Below are 20315 nucleotides of genomic sequence, written 5' to 3'. Positions count from 1 at the left end.
GGACAGGAATCTCACAGCTGATGGGAACAAACTTTCTGGCTGACTTCAGAGGCCACGACAAACCTGAGTGGTTTCCCTGCCATCCCCCAGCCCTTGCTGTCCCCGGGGGCTGATGGCATTTGTGCTCCCTCAGCTCCATGTCCCCACAGCAGCACCATGGGGGTGCTGACCCTGCTGTGTGCAATGCAAACAGGGGCTCCTGAGCCAGTGCTGCCGTGTGTGTGCCTGCAAGGATGGGGCTCCTGTGTGAGCTGGGGGAGAGGCCAGGGCTGCAGAGGGGGGATGTTGTTGGCAGGTGCATGAGGACGCTCTGGGACGCTGCCCTGGGGTGTCCAGTGCAGTGGGGATGGATCAGCCCCTGCTCTGCTGCTCCTTGCCAGGGTGTCCCCCTTGCAGGGAGCCTGCAGAGCACCAGCCATGCTGTTTGCCCCCAGCCTGCCCACGGCCAGCCTGGGGCTGCTCCCGGGGCTTTTCTGTGCTCAGCATTGGGCTGGCCAAGTGCTGTGGAGAGAGCGTGGCCAAGGAGCCCGGAGCCCCCAGGCCCTGCCCTGAGGTGTCAGCGCTGCCCCAGCAGTGCCCATGGCCTGTCCCTGCTGCAGCCCCAGCACTGCCACCCCCAGGCTGTGCCCAGCCCCGAGAGCACTCAGGCCCTGCAGCAACACGAGGGCCAGGAGGGCAGCGGGGCAGTGGCACGGGAGCAGCACTGGCAACACCAAGTGCTGCTGCTGCTGCTGTGCCAGCACTGATCTGCCCCCAGCTCTGCACACAGACATTGCTGCTGCAGATTCAGAGAAGGGAACAAAAGGGGCATTTCTGGAGAAATCTTTGCTGGGAGAATCTTTATTTTATTTTATTTAAAGTTACCAAGAGCGCAGCCCCTCATTGACACAGTCTCTGGGTCACAGCAAAGATGGATAAAATCAAAAGGAAACATAGAACAAATAATGACATTTCTTTGTGGACAATATTGAAAAGCTAAAACAAAGGAATGGAAAGAACAAATCTACAAGCAAACCAACAAGAAGAATCAAAGGAGACTTTTATTACAAATGATTTTCAGAAATTGGCCAGCAGTTTAATGCTTCTGAAACCATCTAGTGTTCAGTCTCCACACTGCAGCCTTGAGCTCCTGGTTCCTCAGGCTGTAGATGAGAGGGTTCAGGGTTGGAGGCATCACCGAATACAGAACAGACAGAGCCAGATCGAGAGATGGGGAGGAGATGGAGGGGGGCTTCAGGTAGGCAAACACTGCAGTGCTGATAAACAGAGAGACCACAGCCAGGTGAGGGAGGCAGGTGGAAAAGGCTTTGTGCCTTCCCTGCTCAGAGGGGATCCTCAGCACAGCCCTGAAGATCTGCACATAGGAGAAAACAGTGAACACAAAACACCCGAGTACTATACAGACACTAACTGCAAGAAGCCCAAGTTCCCTGAGATAGGATTTGGAACAGGAAATCTTGAGGATGGGTGGGATTTCACAGAAGAACTGGCCCAGGGCATTGCCATGGCACAGGGGCAGGGAAAGTGTATTGGCTGTGTGCATGAGAGCATTGAGAAAGCCACTGGCCCAGGCAGCTGCTGCCATGTGGGCACAAGCTCTGCTGCCCAGGAGGGTCCCGTAGTGCAGGGGTTTGCAGATGGACACGTAGCGGTCATAGCACATGATGGTCAGGAGGGAAAACTCTGCTGAGATGAAGAACAGAAAGAAAAAGAGCTGAGCAGCACATCCTGCATAGGAGATGTTCCTGGTGTTCCAGAGGGAATTGTACATGGCTTTGGGGACAGTGGTGCAGATGCAGCCCAGGTCACTGAGGGCCAGGTTGAGCAGGAAGAAGAACATGGGGGTGTGCAGGTGGTGGCCGCAGGCTACGGCGCTGATGATGAGGCCGTTGGCCAGGAGGGCAGCCAGGGAGATGGCCAGGAAGAGGCAGAAGTGCAGGAGCTGCAGCTGCCGCGTGTCTGCCAATGGCAGCAGGAGGAAGTGGCTGATGGAGCTGCTGTTGGACATTTGCTGTGTCTTGGCATGAGGATCTGTAAGAAAAGTAATCATGGAATAGATCAGTTTGGAGAGGATTTTAAATCTCCCAGCCCAGCTTGGTGGCACTTTCCCCCCACTGCCTGCCTAGGGCTCTGCTGCCTGGAGCTGTCCCTGCCAGCAGCTGCTTCCTTGTGCCCAGGGCTGGGGGCTCAGCTCTGCCCTGCGCACCCCTCCCAGCACAGACACTGCCCAGGGTCAGCTCTGCCTCTGCAGGCTCTGATGGCAACATCACAATAACCCTGAGGAGGCTGGAAAAGTGACACTGATGCTTCCTGTATGGGACCCTGTACTGATATTTCTTTCCCTGGTTTACTGAGATCTAAGAGAATTTTTAAAAATTTTTCTCAACCTAAACTGAGAGATGAATATCAATGTGCAATTTCCCAGCAATGCAACCCAGTGCAGCAGATTAAAAAAGCAGGACTTTCCCTTTTATGCAGCCCCTGCCTCACTGTGATCCCTGTATAATCTTCTTCGAAATGTTCTGCAGTTAAATGTCATGCTGGGAGCAGCCCTGCACTATCCTCATCACATAAGGAGAACACTTCCAAGCCTTACCAGGTGTCTCCTTCCACCCAGACCTTGTCCCCCAGTGCTGGAAGCAGCTCCCAGGGCTGGCTGAGAGCTGTCCCTGGCAGGCAGCAGAGTCCCTGCCCCAGCACAGCGCCCTGGGCTGCAGGATCCTGCTCTGCACCACAGCACTGGGCACCCCTGGCTGCTCTATACAAGAGATCATCAGAGAATGTACTCACACAGTCTGCAGGCATTGGGATGTTGCAGCTTTAGGAGATCACTGCAGGAGCTGCAGCTGCATTGTCCTGCAGCCAGAGGCTTCCTGTGTCAAGGGCTGGGAGTGATTCTGCCCCAGGCACTTCTGAGCATCTTCCCAGGCCTGACTGATTGAAGCTCTCTGTGCCTCTGTGCTGTGCCCGGGGTGGCTGCAGGCAGTGCCCCAGCCCTGCTGGGCTGGGAGAAGAGCTGCTCATCAAGAGAAAGAGCTTTTGAAGCTCTTCTTGCTTGGCAGGATCGCTTTCTGAGCCAGGAGCCAAGCCCAGCTCATCAGCACAGACACAGCACAAGCACTTTAATGACCCTCTTGGGATTTGTGCTGAGGCCCTGAACATCAGTCCCGGAGAGGGAGCTGAAGAAACCTCTCAAGAACTCCAAGTCACAATCAAACTCCAAAGTTTCCTAAAGTTTTAATGGGTCCCATGGAGGGACACAACTGCGAAAGTGTCAACAGGTTCCAGTCAGAGCAGGAAATTGGAGGCAGAGATGACAGGTGGGGACAAAGAGAAGCCAAGTCTTGGTGTCCTGGGGCACAGCAGGGTCTGTGCCACCAAGGGCTGGGAGGAGACACCTTGTCCTGAGCCAATGGGGCCTCCTGGCACAGCCCCAGCAAGGCTGGCCACTGTCACCCCTTGTCCTGCCCTCAGCATCCCCCCACATCCCAGTGGCCTCAGGGATGTGCTGGGACGAGTCCCTGGGGAGCCTTGGTCAGGAGTGGCCCTGGGGGGCTCCTTGGTGCTCCCAGGGACTGCAGGTTTTTCAGAGGACTTTGGGTTTTGCTTTTGCCTTGGAGTCTCTGAGAGCTTTGTGCAATCATGGCCTCCAATTATCTGCTTTAATTAGTCCCTTGAGAGCTTTGTATTGACACTCAGTGGGGCTCATTAATATTTTGAGATACTCATGGTTTCAAAGGTTCTTTGGATTTTCCTTTCCTCTCTGACTCACTGAGTGGTTTTTGGGCAATCCTGGCATCCAGTTCTTTCCTCCAAGGAGTCCATGAGGAGCCTGTGTTGGGGATGGACCTCAGTGAGACCCATTAATGCTTTGAGACATTTTGGGTTTTTCTTCTGATTTGGACTCGTGGAAAGGTTTGTGCAATCTCCTCTCAGGCCCTGAGGTTCAAGGGCTCAGCACCAAATGCACTACTGATTGGGATGATTTGGATCAAGCTTGATGACATTTGTCCTTGCTGCCCCTGCCATCCCACTGCCCCAGCAACAGCCCCGAGCCACCCATGAGGGACAGGCCCTGCTGGGCCAGGCCTGGGCTCAGGCCTTGGCCTTTCTGCTTCCTCCAGCCAGCCCAGGCCTTGCTCAGCATTGCAGTTCCCTGCTCACAGCCTCGGGCTCCTGCAATCCTGCCCTCAAGGATCTGCTCTCACCAGTCCCTGGGGAGCCTTTGGCACTCCCTGCCCTCAGTGGGGCCACTGATGCTCCAAGGGACTTGGAGTTTTGCTTCGGACTCCTTGAGCAGCTTCTTCAACCTTCTCTCAGTGTCTGAGGCTCCTGGACTCAGCCCCAAATCCACAGAGGGTCTCATTAAAATACAGAAAGCTCTTTGTCTTCCTTCAATTGTCTTCACATCTCCAGGCCTTGTGCAGATGATTGGAATCAGTTTGGAGTACGTTCAAAGACGAAGATTTCGAAGTGCACATCATGATTTTTGTTTTTAAGCAGTGGAATATTTTTTTACTTTTCAGCTCAGAAAAGAGCTGACGGAAGCATTCCCCAAGTGATGTTGATGCTGAATGTCTCCTTAGGAGGTCTGGGCATGCAGAAGAATGAGCCCCTTGCAGGCTGAGCCTGTTTGGACAACCTGCTCCTCACCCCCAGCCTCACCATGTCTGACATAGCTCACCTGGGACTGACATCCCTGTGCCCTGCAGCAGAACCTTGTCCCCTGAGCTCTGCAGCTGGCTGTCCCAGCCCATTGCACCATGTCCCACCTGCTCTCCTCAGGGCTCTGCCTGCACACAGGCCCAGGAGAAATTTTCCTGTTTGTGAGGAAAGAAGGGAAAAGCCTGAGCAGATTTCTTGAACAAGAAACCCCACTGAGGAACCACATGCTCAGTCCAGGCTGTCTGGAATGATGTCACCTTCCTACGAGGGACAGTGTGACCAGAAATGATCTCTTTAAACAGAATTCTCTGAATATTTCAGCTGAATTCTCTGTTCTTTCCCTGGATCTCTGTTGAAGATGGAAGCTTCTGGTACCACCCTCACCTTTAACCCCTCCTTTGAATGCAGACAGATGTTCCCAGGTGTGTTAAGCAGATGTTGCTCAATGTTTATGCAAAGCTTTTGTATCCTCATGGAACCAAGGGGACCCTTGTGACACAGCAGGGTTTCATGGAACCAAGGAGACAATTGTGACAGTTCAGAGCCTCACAGAAACAAGGCTCCATTGTGACACTAAGGGGAATCGTGGAACCCAGCAGACCATGATGACACATCAATATCACATGGAACCAATGGTCCATTGTGACAATGCAGATCCAAGGTGACCATGGTGACACTGTGGGACCTCATGGATCCAAGGGGCCACTGTGACACTGAAGAACTCCATGGAACCCAAGGTCGAGTGTGACATTGCAGCCCCTCATTGGAACAAAGGAACCATTGTTGACAGCACAGGAACTCATGGAACCAAGGGGCCCTGGTGACACAGCAGGGCCACAAGGAATCAAGGAGACTGTGGGAATCCTTAAAAATCAGAGGGTTTTGGGAAAGCTGGAAAAAGCAGGCCTCAGAGACAGCCAACTGCAATTAGAGCTAAGTGGAAAGCATAAGGCATATCAGCAGAGGAATTATATGAAATATAGAAAGCAAGGACAAATAGAACAATGGTTTGTGTATTAACGCGTGGCGAGAATAACTCCCTAAGCTGCAGAAAAGTATATGTAGCAAGATATTAGGAAGGTCTAAGTTTAATAATGGCGCCCTGTGCATTGTATTTTAAGGCTTACAAGTAGGTATTGTATTTGAAATAAACAAGCATTGTTTTAACCAAAGGTATATGTGTACTTATAGTGGTTAGATAGAACTACTGTCAATATGTTTTTGCTTTTGTGATTGGTCAAAAAAACTTTCAAACTGCGTTGTAACATCACGTTCTCTGGCTGTTGCTGAGTACCTGAGCTGCTGGAATCTTCCTGCTGTCCCAACATTGTAATGAGACTGATGCTTGGGAGGAAAAAATAATAGTAAAGCAGCTCGAGACACATTCCACAGCAGTCCCATCCCGTTTGTGCTTCTATGTGTAAAACTCCTGGCCTGCATTAGAGACCAGTGACATTTAGGAACCTTCTGGAACCAAGGGTCCACCATGACACTGCAGAAACAAGGAAATCATTGTTGGTACTATGGAAGCTCATGGAACCAAGCAGCCATTATGACAGTCCAGGACCTTGTTGAACCTGGGAGACCATTGTGACACTCCAGAACCTCATGGCACTGAGGGTTTATTGTGACACAGCAGGGTCCTATGGAATCAATTGTCCATTGTGACAATGCAGATGCCAGGAGACCATGGTGACACCATGGAAGCTCATGGAACCAAGGATCCATTGTGACACAGCAAGGCCTCGTGGAACCAAGGAGACCATTGTGACAGTACAGAACCTCGTGGAACCAAGGGTCCATTGTTAGAGTCCAGAACCAAGGAGACCATTGTGACACTACAGAACCTCATGGGACCAAGATTCCATTGTTATACAGTGACACTTCATGGAACCAAGGAGCCACAGTGACACAGCAGGGCCCCATGGAACCAATGGTCCATAGTGATACTGCAGATCCAGGGAGACCATGGTGATACCACAGAACCTCATGGAACCAAGGGACCAGTGTGACACTGCGGGCCCTCATTGGAGCAAAGGACATGGTTGATGGGACAGAAGCTCATGGAAATTATGGGACACTGTGACACTGCACAGCCTCATGGAACCAAGAAGACCACTGTGACACTGAGGAACCTTCTGGAACCAAGCAGCAATTTTCACATGACAGAACCAAGGAGAGCACTGTTGACAGTACAAAACCTCATGGAACTGAGGGGCCATTGTTATACAGTGAGACCTCGTGGAACCAAGGGGCCGTGGTGACACTGTGGGGACCCATGGAACCAAATATTCATAGTGACACTGCAGGGCTGCTTTAACCAATTGTCCATTGTGATACTGCAGATCCAAGAGACCGGGGTGACACTATGGCAGTTCATGGAACCAAGGGGCTGTTGTGACACACCAAGGCCTTGTGGAACCACGGAGAGCATTGTGGCAGTGCAGAACCAAGGAGGCCATTTTGACAGCACAGACCCTAATGGAACCAAAGGTCCACTGTTATATAGCAGGGCCTCATGGAACCAAGGGGCCATTGTGAAACTGTGCAAGAACCATAATGGAGTCAAGGACGGCACTGATGTTGAAATCCACAGGATAGAAACTTTTGAACACAATTTTGACTATTTGAAAACAGGTATTCTTTATTACAGCATAGTGGTCACTTGGGCAATCCTTGCTCCATCTTAGTGCACAGAGCATCAAATGAACATTGAATGAACTGAGTTTTTATCAGACACATTGATTATGTGATTTATTAGCTATCCCACTTCCTTGGACTTTATTTGACATAGTTGCACCCCTTATTGAAAGTCTTTATATTGTTCTTTGGGGTCTGTCTTCAATATCCTTCAGTGTCCTTTTTAGGTGGCTGTTCCTTTATCCCCACTTTTGAGTAAGGGCAAGATTCTTGTTTTGTATAACTTCTGTTTTGTCAGCCTTGCAGAGCTGAGCTGGCATCCTCCTTGCATTTTGTGTGACTTCTGTTTGCTTCAGCTATATCCTTTATCCATTTCTCCAAGGCTGTTCTGTTCTGTTCTACTGTCCTTGACAAGAGTAAATGTTGTTCTGTTCTCCTGTCCTTGTCACAGTGCTCGCCCCACATGAGGCGAGTCTGCAACCCCCTCCAACCCATGGGCTTGGGGAGGTCAAGTGTTCCTGAGGGAACAGGGATGGGACAGCTGGGCTGGACTGACCCAAGGGATGTTTCATTCCAAGTCACACCATGATCAGCAATAAACTGAGAGAAGTGGGGGGCAAGGGGCATAGGGAAGTGATGCATTTTTTAAGACTTTTATTCAAAAGAGCAGCTGCACATACAGAATCCACTCCTGCCACAGTATGGTTAAATATTTTCTGCTGCTTGGAGATTTCCTGTGGATGTGCTTTGCTTCTGTGTATGGCCTTTGCTTTTTGTGGTTGCTTGGTTCATGGGATTTTTTGTTGTTGTGGCTGGGTCTTGCTTTGTTTCTTTTTTTTGGTTGGGTTTGATTTCTCAATATGGAACTACCTTTTAACTGAGACATAAGTTTTACCTTTTCTTGTTGCTTGATTGGCCCCTGATGGCAAGACAAATTTACCCAACTCAGTCATTTTGCCCAATTACATTTTGCAGTCACCATTAACTAGATGAGTTTGGTCACAGACTTCCTGCAATTTGGAAGCATCCACAAAGGAATTGAAAGTGCATTTCATGCCATTGTAGAGATAATAGAAATGTTCCACTCTGGTGGTCAAGGACTGGTCACTCAGGGTTGTCACCAGGGAGTGGCTGCCAAGAGGACTCTGTGCCATGGATGACATTTGACCCTGATTGTTCAGCCAAATTCCCACCCACCCCATGTTCCTCTCCTGCAGCCCAGCTCTCTCCAATCTGGCTCTGAGGGGAGCACAGCAGACCATGTCCCAGGCCTGGCTAAAGTCTGGGCACACAACATCCCCTTCTTTTCCTTCCCACGGGGGTTCTGCAATCCCTGCCTCGTGCTGCCAGTGCCTGGAATGGCTGCAGGAGGATTTTCCACATGCCCTTCCCTGCTGAGCCTGACCAGTCTGTGACTGTCCCAGTGCCCCTCCCTGCCCTGCTTGCAGACTGGTTCCATGTCTGCCCTTCCCAAGTGCCCAGGACCCTCTGGGATGGCTCTGCCCTTTAGAAGGGGTTTGAGAGAGGTCCCACAATGACACTTCCCAGCCTTCTCAACATCCCTGACTCCAAAGGCCTTTTCTACATCCCTCAGTTCCAGTTCAGTGCCCAGAACATATCACAGCCCTGTCCAGGTCCTTGGGATGGTTCAGAAGGGAGACAGCTCTGATTTCTCCCCACAGACCAAGGAACTCCAATGGTCTCTCTGTGCAGTCCATGGCTGTCCTGAGCATTTTTTCCTGGAAACTCCCTGCCAGAATGTTTCTCTCTATGCAATCCTAACCACAGCCCAGTAATGAATTCAGGTGTTTCCGAGAGTGTAGTGGCCTCAAGGCACTGTTTGTGCCACCAGAACTGTGCCCCCCCCGAGTGCTGGTGATGGTGTTTGTGCTCACTCGGGTTCATCTCCCCACACACACACACAATACACTGCTGAAATCTTCTCAGTACACACCAAACATGGCCTGCTGGCCTGGTCACTTGGTGTCCCTCCATGCAGGGACAAACAACCTCCTGCAGCTGGGGGAGAGGCCAGTGCTGGGTGTGGTGATTGCAGGGGCTGGTGTGGGACAATTGCCCTGGGGCACCTTCCCAGGCTGTGCCCAGAACAAAGACACAGCCCAGGCCCTGCCCTGCTGCTCCTCAGGTCCATCCCAGGAGCTCTGGCTGTGCCAGGACACTGCTGTGTGCCTCCTGCACACTGCCCCTCTGCCCCAGGCTCCTCACTGTCTTTGCTGAACACAAGCACCGCAGATACTAATGGAGCAATACGGTGACTAATGACATCCCTTGGTGGAAAATATAATCAGAAGTTAAAAAAAAAGAAAAACAAGTGGAAAAATAGAATACACCAAATAGAATAACAAATAAGACACATGGCCCAAAGCAGTCTGGGCAGTCTGTAATGAGTTCCATTCTGAATGCTATGCAGAACAAACAGGTACTTTATTGTTTCTGAAAAGCACAGAGTGGTCATATTCCTCATGGCATCCTCAAGCTCCTGGTCCCTCAGGCGGTAGATGAGGGGTGCAGGGCTGGAGGCAGCACCGAGTACAGAACTGACAGTGCCAGAGGCAGGGATGGGCACCAGGGTGGCACAGGTGACCTTTGGGCTTTGCAGGGCCCAGGCACAAGGGCTGTGCCAGAGGCAGGGCTGAGGTCACACTCTGTGGGCTGGGGCAGAGCCCAGCCAGAAATCCCCCCTGAGCCAGCAGCTCTGCAGTGGTGGCCACCAGGCCGGCTTGCCCAGGGAGGCTTCTGGCCATGGCCTGCAGGGAGCTGCTGCTGCTGCCAAGGTGCCTTTGGTGCCTCAGGCTCTCCCTGGCACAGGTCCCACCACGGCTCTCTGCTCTTGTGCCCGAGCCCTTCCCTGTGCTGGGGCTTTTCCTGCAGCAGGACCTGGGCTGGCCATGGCACAGGAAAGGCAATTCCTGCTGGAGCAGGAGGCTCTGCCTGGAATGGGCTCAAACAACTCCAGCAATGCCCTGTTTGCAAAGCCCCAGGGGGAAATGAAAGAGGGGGGTTCGCGCTGCTTTTGGGGTGAATAATGCTGAAACCAGCCTGACTCCTCCATCCCAAAGTTCAACATCCTGAGAGGGAGCTGGAGCTGTGGCAGAGCTGGTAAAATCCCCAGAGAAAGGAACAACCAAGTGACACCACTGAGAACTTGTGCAGAGCTGCTGAGCTGGCACAGCCTGGGCACATCTGACTGACAGGGCAGCACTTCAGACTAGAAAAGCCCCATCCCAAATTTTAGTGGCAGCATCTCCTGACATTTCCCTTTTCAGAGGAGTGAAGACACCCCTCAGGGTCACTGCTTGAGGCTGAGCTAAAGGACCCTGAGCCCAGGGTCGTTGGTCTGGGGGAGTGACACCCATCTCTACTTAGTTCTGCTTTGATACAATTCCTACAAATGCTGCAATTTCTAGAGCACTACATTAAAATCGATGTTACAGCTCCTGTACTGTGGAGTAAATAATTCTGATTAAGATCTTTATGTCTAATAATGATCATAATCAATCATATCTCTATGTATACAAATATTTGTGGTTTGCCATTCTTAATGTTGAGGGACAAAGTTGTACAAAGATTCAATTCCATCTGTTTAATCCTTTACACATAAATCCTTAACAAAGTCTGGGGCTGGGATTGGATCCAGGCACTCCCCGGCTCCTCTCACAGAAGGAGTTTAGAAAGCCTGGGGGTCCTGGTTTGGGGGAGCTTGGGGGTGTAATTGGGGTGTTGGGGGTCCTTTCTGCACCCAACAGGAGCTTCTCTAATGAACTTTGTGTGAAGCTCCCACTGTGCCCATGACAGGAGCCCCTGGATTGTCTGTGACATCCCGGCTCTTTGGCAGCCTGGGCACTCCTGGGGTGTCACCCTGGAACCCCTGTGAGTGTCTGTGCCCTCACTGTTCTTTAGGAGCACAGGGATGTCCCCACTGCACTCCTGCCACTGCCTGTGACAAATTGTCCCCTTGGCAGGGCAGAGACACCTCTGTTGTCACTGTGGAGCCCTGTGACTGTCACCTCATGAGCCTTAGGAAGATTAAGGAGCCCTGGGATGTCCCCATGGAGCCCCTGTGACTGAGTGTGACCAAACAGATCTTCAGGAGCCCAGAGACCCCTCAGATGTCCCCATGGAGCCCCTGTGCCTGCACGTGAGCTCACAGCTCTTGAGCAGCCTGGAAACCCCTGGAATCTGTTCATTCCTGCTCTGCTGAGGATGGATCCTCAGCAACTTGGAGGTTCCCTAATGACTTTTAGCTCTCCAGAGACTTTTTCTGCTCTTCAGTTCAGGAATTCAGTGACAAAGGCTCCTTAATATTTCAAAACACCCTAACAAAGCAAGCCCCTGGGAATAATTTCATTTTAAGTCTTTAATTCTTCTGTGGTTAATAATACAGATTTCAGAAATGTATTCAAAGAGAATATACCATGTTGTTTTTAATACAGGGACATTTTCTGTCCTATTTAGTTTTGTTTTCCTTTTTCTAGATTAATATCAGTAATCTCCAGTTGATATTGATCCCCCTAACCTCCTAATGCAGTCTGAATAAAGATGAAAATCAAGACCCTTTATGGCTGACAATCAATCAGACTCTGTCCCTACCCCCACCCCACGATTTCCCCCATCCAAGCCCTGGCACTCAGAGCAGCCTTGTGCAAATCTGAGCTCCCTCCCCTCCAGGCTGTGCCTGCAGCTTTCAGCTCCTTGGCACCAACTCCCACCTGCTTTCCTTGGAGAAGGAGCTGCCCAAGACACAGAGGGATGTTCATTTCTTGTCAGCAAACAAAACCAAAGGCAGGCACAGCTCCATAAAACACTGAAGTCATTCCTCTGCTGGATATTCCATTCGCTTTCCACAGTGCAGACATTCTCAGACCAATGGAAATCACGTTCTGTGCCCAGCACAGATCCCAAGATGCCCCAAACCCTCCCTGCCCCGATTCTGCCCAAATTTCCTCTTTGCACACACGAGTCACTTGCTGAAGTCAGGAGCTCCTCCCATGCCCAGAGGGAGGAAAAAAGAGAAAGTGGCTGAAGAGCTCTCTTGTGCAGAGCTACAGCTGCACTAATGCCAATCTTCTGGGCTCACAGGAACTTCCTCCAACAGCCTCTGCAGCATCTGTTCCCTGGGTACAAATCTGGCTGGATAAGCCAGGCCCAAGGAGTGCTGGGCAATGGAGCCACATCCAGGGGTGTCCCCAGGGCTCAGGACTGGGGCCAGGGCAGTGAAATCTCTTTATTGCTGATCTGGACGAGGGCATGGAAGGCACCCTCAGTCAGTGTCCAGGTGAGGCCAAGCTGGGTGGGAGTGTGGCTGTGCTGCAGGGCAGGAAGCTCTGCAGAGGGATCTGGACAGGCTGGAGCCATGGGCCCAGGACAATTGGATGAGGTTCACCAAGGCCAAGGGCTGGCTCCTGCCCTGGGCTCACAACCACCCCAAATCCCTGCCTGTGTCCTGCCCCTGATCCCCACAGCCTGTCCTGTTTCCTTCATCCCTGCATTGCCAGGGACTTTCTGGGACAAGGCAGCTCTGCTGTGGGGATGGAGGGAGGTGCAAGTGCCAGTACTGCAGTGGGAACCACAACTCATCAGGTTTGTGTACATTGAGGGGTCAGCAACTGGTGAGATTCAGAGGCACAGGAAGGTTTCTCTTCTCTGTCAACAAACAAAAGTTGAACAGGATACAATTTAATAACCATCACAGCTCTTCCCTCAGCTCTGTGTGATGTCCCAGGAGTATCTGATGAGTCTACCACCCACAAGGGGTTTGTGTACAAAATCAATTTTGGACAAAGATGATTCTGTGACAGATATAAACGCTGGTCAAGTGTTGTATCAGGATGCTCTGCTTGGAGTGGGGGTTAAACACCTCCAACAATGCCCTGTTTTCAAGGCTGTCACTCGTAGATGGACGAGTCAAGCTAATTTTGATGTTGAGGAAATGCTGAAACCAACCTGACTCATTTTAACTCCTCCTGTCCTGGCTGATCTCCTTTCCTGCCCCTTTCCACCCATTGACTTTTGTCCCCCCCAGCCCCCTCAGTGCAGAGCCTGGCTCTGTGTTCTCCATCAGCTCCTGGCTGGCACTGCCAGGCTGGCATGAGGAGCCCCTCAGCCTTCCCTGCTCCGGGCTGGACAAGCCCAGCTCCCTCAGCCTCTCCTCACAGCCAAAGGGCTCCAGCCCCACCTTGGAGGCCCTTCCCTCACCCTGCTCCAGCTGCCAGACATCTTTCCTGCCCTGGGCAACCCAAACCAGGCCCCAGTCACCTGGATAATCCACGGCCTTGATGTCCTGGTCACACAGCCCTGGCCCCTTGTCCCCGTGTCAGGCTCTGGGGTTGATTTGTGGAACATCCTTGGGGGAGGCTGTGGCTCCAGGTGGACCAGGGGGATCCCAGGGGACAGGGGACCCTGCTTGGCATGAACAGCATTGGACTTGTCTGGGGAAACTGTGAGGGGGGGCTGGGGCAGAGTGACCAACCCAGTTGGGATGTCACACAGCCCCTCCTGTGATGTCACAGCCTGCCCTGTGATGTCAGGCCTCTGTCCTGTGATGTCACAGTCAGGTTCATGATGTCACACAGCCAGCATATGATGTCATAGCTGCTCAATGACCTCTCATAACCCACTCTGTGATGTCACAGCCCACTCTGTGACCTCATGTTACCAGATGATAAACTACCTACCCCAGGTGAGCTAACACAATGCTTGTTCTCCAAAACCACTGGCCTCTGAAACCTGCACAGTGCCCGTTGTGGAAGAAGGGGAACTGGAAGTTCCCCAGCCTCAGTGTCCTGCCAGCTCAGCCAGGCTGAACTGGAACATTGGGGTCCACGACCACCAGAGACAACCAGAGAGACCCCCAGGACAGAAGAAGCCATGGGTAAAGAGGAGGGGAAATATGTTAATGATTTTGGGGAAACGATTATTATATACTTGTTTAGTCCAGGACAATCAATGAATATGTTTGCAGAGTACAGAATATAAACAGAAATTTCCTGTACTCAGCATGCACGGCTTTGGGAGGTAATGTCACTCTGTGTATCCAGCCAAATAAAGAATGCTGCTTTTTAATGCTGTGTTGGTGTTAAGGAGTTTTTAATTTGAACAAATTGTTGGTAACACTCTCACTCCCAATGAAAGCTCTGTCTCCAGCTGTTCACAAACAGAGAGGGCTGGTGGGAGATGTGGTGGTTGGAGGCTGCCTGGGGTACAGTGACCATGAAATAATCCAGTTTTCAATATTCTGTGAAACAAGGATAGGCATCAATCAAACTTCTACACTGGAATTATGGAGGGCACACTTTGGTCTATTCAGGATAAAGTTTTGGAGAGTACCAAATCAGGTACTGATATTTTAAGGGGAACAATCCTTAAGAACAGAGGGGTCCAGGAAGGATGGACACACTTCAAGAAAGTAATTTAGAAGGAGCAGGAGCAGCCTGTTGCAACAACACATCATCAGTAGGGTAAAACTAACCTGTCTCACAATGGTCTAAATCCAGCTCACGTTCCCTACCAGTGGGTGAACAATCCAAGGCCTGGGGAATTCTGCTTCACAATGATTGGGAGAGCCAACATGCAAGGATGTTTGCCTAGTGAGAAAAGTGCACAACAGGGAGGGGACGGCTGTGGCAGGCCACGTTTCACCGCACCCAGGGAACCCATCCAGCAAGCGTGGGAGAAGCTGCCACCGACCATGCCACGGGCCAGCGGCTTTTGCCCACCCCGCAGGGATCGGCTTCCCTCCGGAAAAGCCGGGGGACAGCAAACAGTGACCAAAAAACCCCAAACAAATAAAACTCACAGGGTGCGTCACACAACCCGTGTTAGCCACGGGGGTCACGGGCCAGGGCTGGGGGCGAGGCCCGCGCCTCTCACTCCCCCCAACCCCTCCACCGACATCTCACTCTCCAGCTTCTCCCTTCGCCTTTGCTTTCAGGGCCCGCGACCCTCCCTCAGCGCTTCTCGGTGCCGCAGCTCAGGGCCGTAAGAGAAAAATACAAAGAACGGAGGCCGGGTGGGCACCCCCATACGCCGCCCCGCACACCGGCACGCCTAAAAAAGCGGAGCCGCTGGCAGCCCAGCCCGCCGGCAACCACGGCAGCCGGGGCAGGCCAGACACCACGGGCCGCCCGGCACGGCGGCTCGATCGCACCGGCCAACACCGAGAAAGGGCGAGGCGCCGCTGCTTCACCCACGACATTCCCGGGGGCTCTCTGCCGGGTTCCGGCCACCGCTGCCGCCAACCTTGAAAAATTCCGCCCAGTAAGCGGGTCCCCGGCTTAGGGCCGAGGAAGGGGGACGACTTCAACAACACACGGCGGGGACGCGGTGCCGCCACCCCGGCCCGCAAACTTCATCGGGCGACTCCCGTCACCGAGCCCCTCAGGCAAGCGGGCGAGGCCGAGGCGAGGCCACACGCCCCACTGCACGTCCCCGCGGCCCTTCCGACACGGACACTCCGGCAAACAGGTCGGGAGAGGGAAAGGAGGCGCAGCCACCTCGGCCGAGCGAGCCATGCTCGGGGCTCTCGGGGAAGGGGCCGGGGAAAGCCTCGGCGGGCTCAACACAACCCCGGCCACAGTCCAGCCCCGGCTGCCGGCCACCGCACCAGACCGAGAGCCGAAAACGCCGCCCCCAGCGAGCGGGCAGGGCCCCGGCTTAAGGCCCGGCAGAAAAGGGACGAGGCGCCGCCGCCTCGCCCGCCGCCATCACCGGGGGAGCGAGCGGGCGCCCGCCCCCCTTCACGAAGCCGGCAGCAGCCGGGCCCGAGCGGGACACGCTCGCGGCTTCTCTCTGTCCCCGCCTCGCCTCGCCTCGGCCGGGGAGCGGCTCTGGCATCACCTCTCGGCTCGCCTGTCCCAGGAAGCTGGGTGGGACGGGAACCCGGACAAAGCCACGCCACTCTTCCCCTCGTGGGCTGCGCTTTCCTTGCGCCGGTGACCGCCCGCGTGGCACAGCTGGAGGCAGCCACAAACAGCGAGCCCCTGGTGAACATCGGAGCCCGGTGGGGACAACAGGTCTACCCAGCCCTGCCCAAATTTGCCCAAGTCCCGTCGGAGTGGGGTACACCTGTCCGCCCCAGGACGCCGCTGGCTCCGGAGCCCGGAAGATGAGGCATCCTCGTAACATCCCGGAGCCGGGGGAACCCTGAGCCCCGTAACGGCCTGGAGCCCGATGCCTCTAGCAGCCCTGTCCCAGCCGGTGAACCCGATTTCAATATAAAGAAGTATTTTCGACTTTTTTTAAAAATTTCAATTTTATATTTTATTTTATTTTATTTTAATTTTTATTTTCCTTTTATTTTCCTTTTATTTTCCTTTTATTTTCCTTTCCTTTTCCTTTTCTTTTCATATTTTTTGATTCAATGGCTCTTCTATTTGCTTCGAACAAAAATCTTTTCTGGAAAATAAAATTCTTGCCAAATCTTATTTGTGTTCCCTTTGTTCCCAGACCACTCCTAGCCGGGCTGACGGGCAGCCTGTGCCATGTTCTCGCCCTGCTGACACACTGACCCACCCAAACACTGTCTCCACAACCCCCCCCCCCCTTTCCCCGTCCCCCAGAGACCCAACCTACAGAGCCTCCCCACAAAACAGAACCTCACGGGCCGCAGCACAGCCAGGGGAAGCACGTACGTGCAGCGAAACTCGGCCCAAAGCCGCCGCTCCCTGGCACAACTCGCCCTGCCCCTTCCCGCCCCACAGAGGAGGCTGCAGCGGGGCGACCGGCAGCTCCGCAGAGCTCTTGGGGCCTCGGCGCGGGTTTGGGGGGCCGTGAGGGCTCGCTGTCGAGGCGCCCGGGGCCGGCATGAAGCCGCCAGCCCTCGGCCCGCATTCACACAGAGAGAGAGACAGACACAGTGACTCACACACCCACTCCACACACTCGCACTCCGACGCCACCCCCTCAGACCGACACACAGACACACAGACACACAGACACACAGATACACAGACACACACAGACGAACACACAAAGACACACACAGACACACACAGACACACACAGACACACACACAGACACCCCCCCACACCCTCTCTCATGCCCTCTCCCTGTCCCCTGTCCCATCTTCTTCTGGCCGCCCATTAACGCTGAGGACGACCCCGCCCCCCACCATCAGCCTCCCGGGCGCCATCTTCAGACTTTTCCCGCCCCCGCCCAGGGTCCCACCGGGCAGTTCACGGAGCGGCAGCGGCAGCAGCAGGGAGGTGAGGGGGATGATGCTGAGACCAGCAGGCTGAGAGCCTGGTGCAGAAGCAGGGCTGGCGGCAGACTGCAGGTGGTGGCGGGATGATTGGCCCGGTCTGTCCCTTTTTGAAGAAGCTTTCTGTTCAGCTTTCTCTGAGCCTTTTGGTTTGCTGACGTTCCTTCCTGCTCAGCCCCTGCACCCGTCAAGCCTGTGTCAGGGCGGCAGCGCGGCGGGCAGGTGAGGGAGTGAGTGATGCAGAAATGAAGCCGGGAGCAGGGCTGCTGTGCATTCGGGCACGGGGAGGGGGCGCGGCAACACTGCCGGCTCCTCTCGGGGAGCGCTTGGGGAAGCGGGGTGCCGGCACCATGTCGGCAGAGCGGACAGGGGCTGCGGCTGGGGCTGGGGCTGTGGCTGAGCCCGTCGGAGCTCGCCAGTGGCAGCCGGGGTGTGGAGCCGGCAGGGACACTGGCGCAGGCTGGGACCGAAAGTCGCCCGCCTTCACGTACCGGCTTTCAGGGGGGAAGAACACGCGTGAGCAGGGCTGCCTGCGCGGCTGCGAGTGCAGGCCGGCCGCCGAAGGCGTGCTCGCAGCTCTGCAGAGGGCAACGAGGCCGCGCGTCCGATGGAAGGGACACGGCGCCATCGCTCGGCGGCCAGGCGGCAAGGCCGGACGATGGTTATAGGTCTACCCCGCAGTTGGCTGCCAGAGACTGAGACCGTGTAGCCGTGGAATGGGGTTTTAACCCTTTAAGTGCGGCGGAAATAAGATGCACAGCTACATGGTCATCTTTCATGATAGCAAGGAAAGAGACAAGTTTATTCAGAAACACACTTGGTTTTATAGCATGACTCGCAATTCCAAGAGTAGAGAAAAGGTGATTGGTTCAGAGAGAAGACACCCTATTCCCAGGGCCTATCTTTGTTATTAATTCCTTTTTATTTTGACCAAATTATCATCCTGGGAGAAATTCTCCCTAGCCTTGAGCTGGACCAGCTTATCGGCTGGGAACTGAGCTGAAAAGCTCCAGCCTGGAATATTATTCAGGCTCTAATTTTCTTACTTTCTCAGTATGTGTCCCACAAGACCGGGGGAGGGTAACAGGTCTGCCCGGCTATAGACCACCAGAGACTAATGCAGGCGGAGGGCAACTGGTCTACCCAGTAACGGTCTGCCAGGGATCCGGCAGGGTCTCTCTCTCACACGCCCTCCCCGAGAGGGTACGTGGGCGGCACAAGGCCCTTGCTCGGTGCCCGGGCCCCAGACTCTGTGTATCGGGCCTGCGACCCGAGCGAAGGAGGGCACGAAGGCAGGCCGTGCAACCAGGGCCCCTTGTCGGCCCCGGCCCTCCAAGAGAGGCCTTGGAGGAGGAAGGAGGAGGCACCGCACCCGAGCACTGGAGTGGCAGGCCAGCCAGCTGAGCGACAAAAGTTTGTGTCAAGGGCTGATTCTCAATAGATGGCAGCGAGTGAGCTGCTCGGCTACGTACGAAACCCTGACCCAGAATCAGGTTGTCTACGAATGATTTAGCGCCAGGTGCCCCACGATCATGCGGTACGCGACGGGGGAGAGGCGGCACCGCATCCGTCCGCCCCTCTGGCTCCCAACCACGAGCGGCGCTCCTCACCGGGCCCGCCCGCAGACGGGCAGGCGGCCGGCTATCGCGAGCCCACCGAGGCGCCGGCGGCGCTGCGGTATCGCTACGTCTAAGCGGGATTCTGACTTAGAGGCGTTCAGTCATAAGCCCGCAGATGGTAGCCTCGCGCCAGTGGCTCCTCAGCCAAGCGCACGCACCAGGGGTCTGAACCTGCGGTTCCTCTCGTACTGAGCAGGATTACTATTGCAACAACACATCATCAGTAGGGTAGAACTAACCTGTCTCACGACGGTCTAAACCCAGCTCACATTCCCTATTAGTGGGTGAACAATCCAACGCTTGGTGAATTCTGCTTCACAATGATAGGAAGAGCCGACATTGAAGGATCAAAAAGCGATGTCGCTATGAACGCTTGGCCACCAAAAGCCAGTTATCCCTGTGGTAACTTCTCTGACACTTCCTGCTTGAAACCCAAAAAGCCAGAAGGATCCTGAGGCCCCGCTTTCACGGTCTGTATTCGTACTGAAAATCAAGATCAAGCGAGCTTTTGCCCTTCTGCTCCACGGGAGGTTTCCGTCCTCCCTGAGCTCGCCTTAGGACACCTGTGTTACGCTTTGACAGGTGTACCGCCCCAGTCAAACTCCCCACCTGCCGCTGTCCCCAGAGCAGGTCGCGGCCGGCATGCGCCGGCCGCTTGGTGCCAGAAGCGAGAGCCCCCCTCGGGGCTTGCCCCCCCCCCCGCCTCACCGGGTAAGTGAAAAAACGATCAGAGTAGTGGTATTTCACCGACGGCCGGGACGCCGATGGGCGGGTCGCCCCGCGCCGCCGAGCACGCGCCCGGCCTCGCACTTATTCTACACCTCTCATGTCTCTTCACAGCGCCAGACTAGAGTCAAGCTCAACAGGGTCTTCTTTCCCCGCTGATTCCACCAAGCCCGTTCTCTTGGCTGTGGTTTCGCTGGATAGTAGGTAGGGACAGTGGGAATCTCGTTCATCCATTCATGCGCGTCACTAATTAGATGACAAGGCATTTGGCTATATAATAAACATATAAAGAATTATATGTTCCTCTTCCGGGTTAAGTAAAGGTGGCCCGTCCACCTATAGTCAAATCAGAATTTGGGGCCCAAAAGCTGTTATGGGGCCAGACGTGGTTATGAAGGATGAACCCCTCCCACCCAAAGCAATTCTCACTGTCCAGCGCAACCAA

The 20315-nt window shown here is 54.0% G+C and overlaps 1 protein-coding gene and 1 pseudogene across 1 annotated transcript; both read right to left on the bottom strand.

Annotated features, from left to right (window-relative positions):
- Positions 1–884: 884 nt before the first annotated feature.
- Positions 885–1840, bottom strand: LOC148218308 (olfactory receptor 14J1-like). Its single transcript, XM_088157875.1, has one exon. The coding sequence runs from the start codon at positions 1838–1840 to the stop codon at positions 1076–1078; it is 765 nt and encodes a 254-aa protein (XP_088014001.1). The 3' UTR covers positions 885–1075.
- Positions 1841–18934: 17094 nt separating this feature from the next.
- LOC148218307 (28S ribosomal RNA) lies at positions 18935–20032 on the bottom strand (annotated as a pseudogene).
- Between the last annotated feature and the right edge of the window lie 283 nt (positions 20033–20315).

This window comes from Sturnus vulgaris, unplaced genomic scaffold, assembly GCF_052056855.1.
Source record: "Sturnus vulgaris isolate bStuVul1 unplaced genomic scaffold, bStuVul1.hap1 Scaffold_192, whole genome shotgun sequence".
Classification (NCBI taxonomy): Eukaryota; Metazoa; Chordata; class Aves; order Passeriformes; family Sturnidae; genus Sturnus; species Sturnus vulgaris.
The sequence above is the reverse complement of the archived record's forward strand: the minus strand, read 5'-3'. Positions and strand labels throughout refer to the sequence as shown.

Excerpts from the sequence above, each read along its gene's own strand:
- LOC148218308 (XM_088157875.1), bottom strand. The coding sequence starts at position 1,840 with ATGTTCTTCTTCCTGCTCAACCTGGCCCTCAGTGACCTGGGCTGCATC.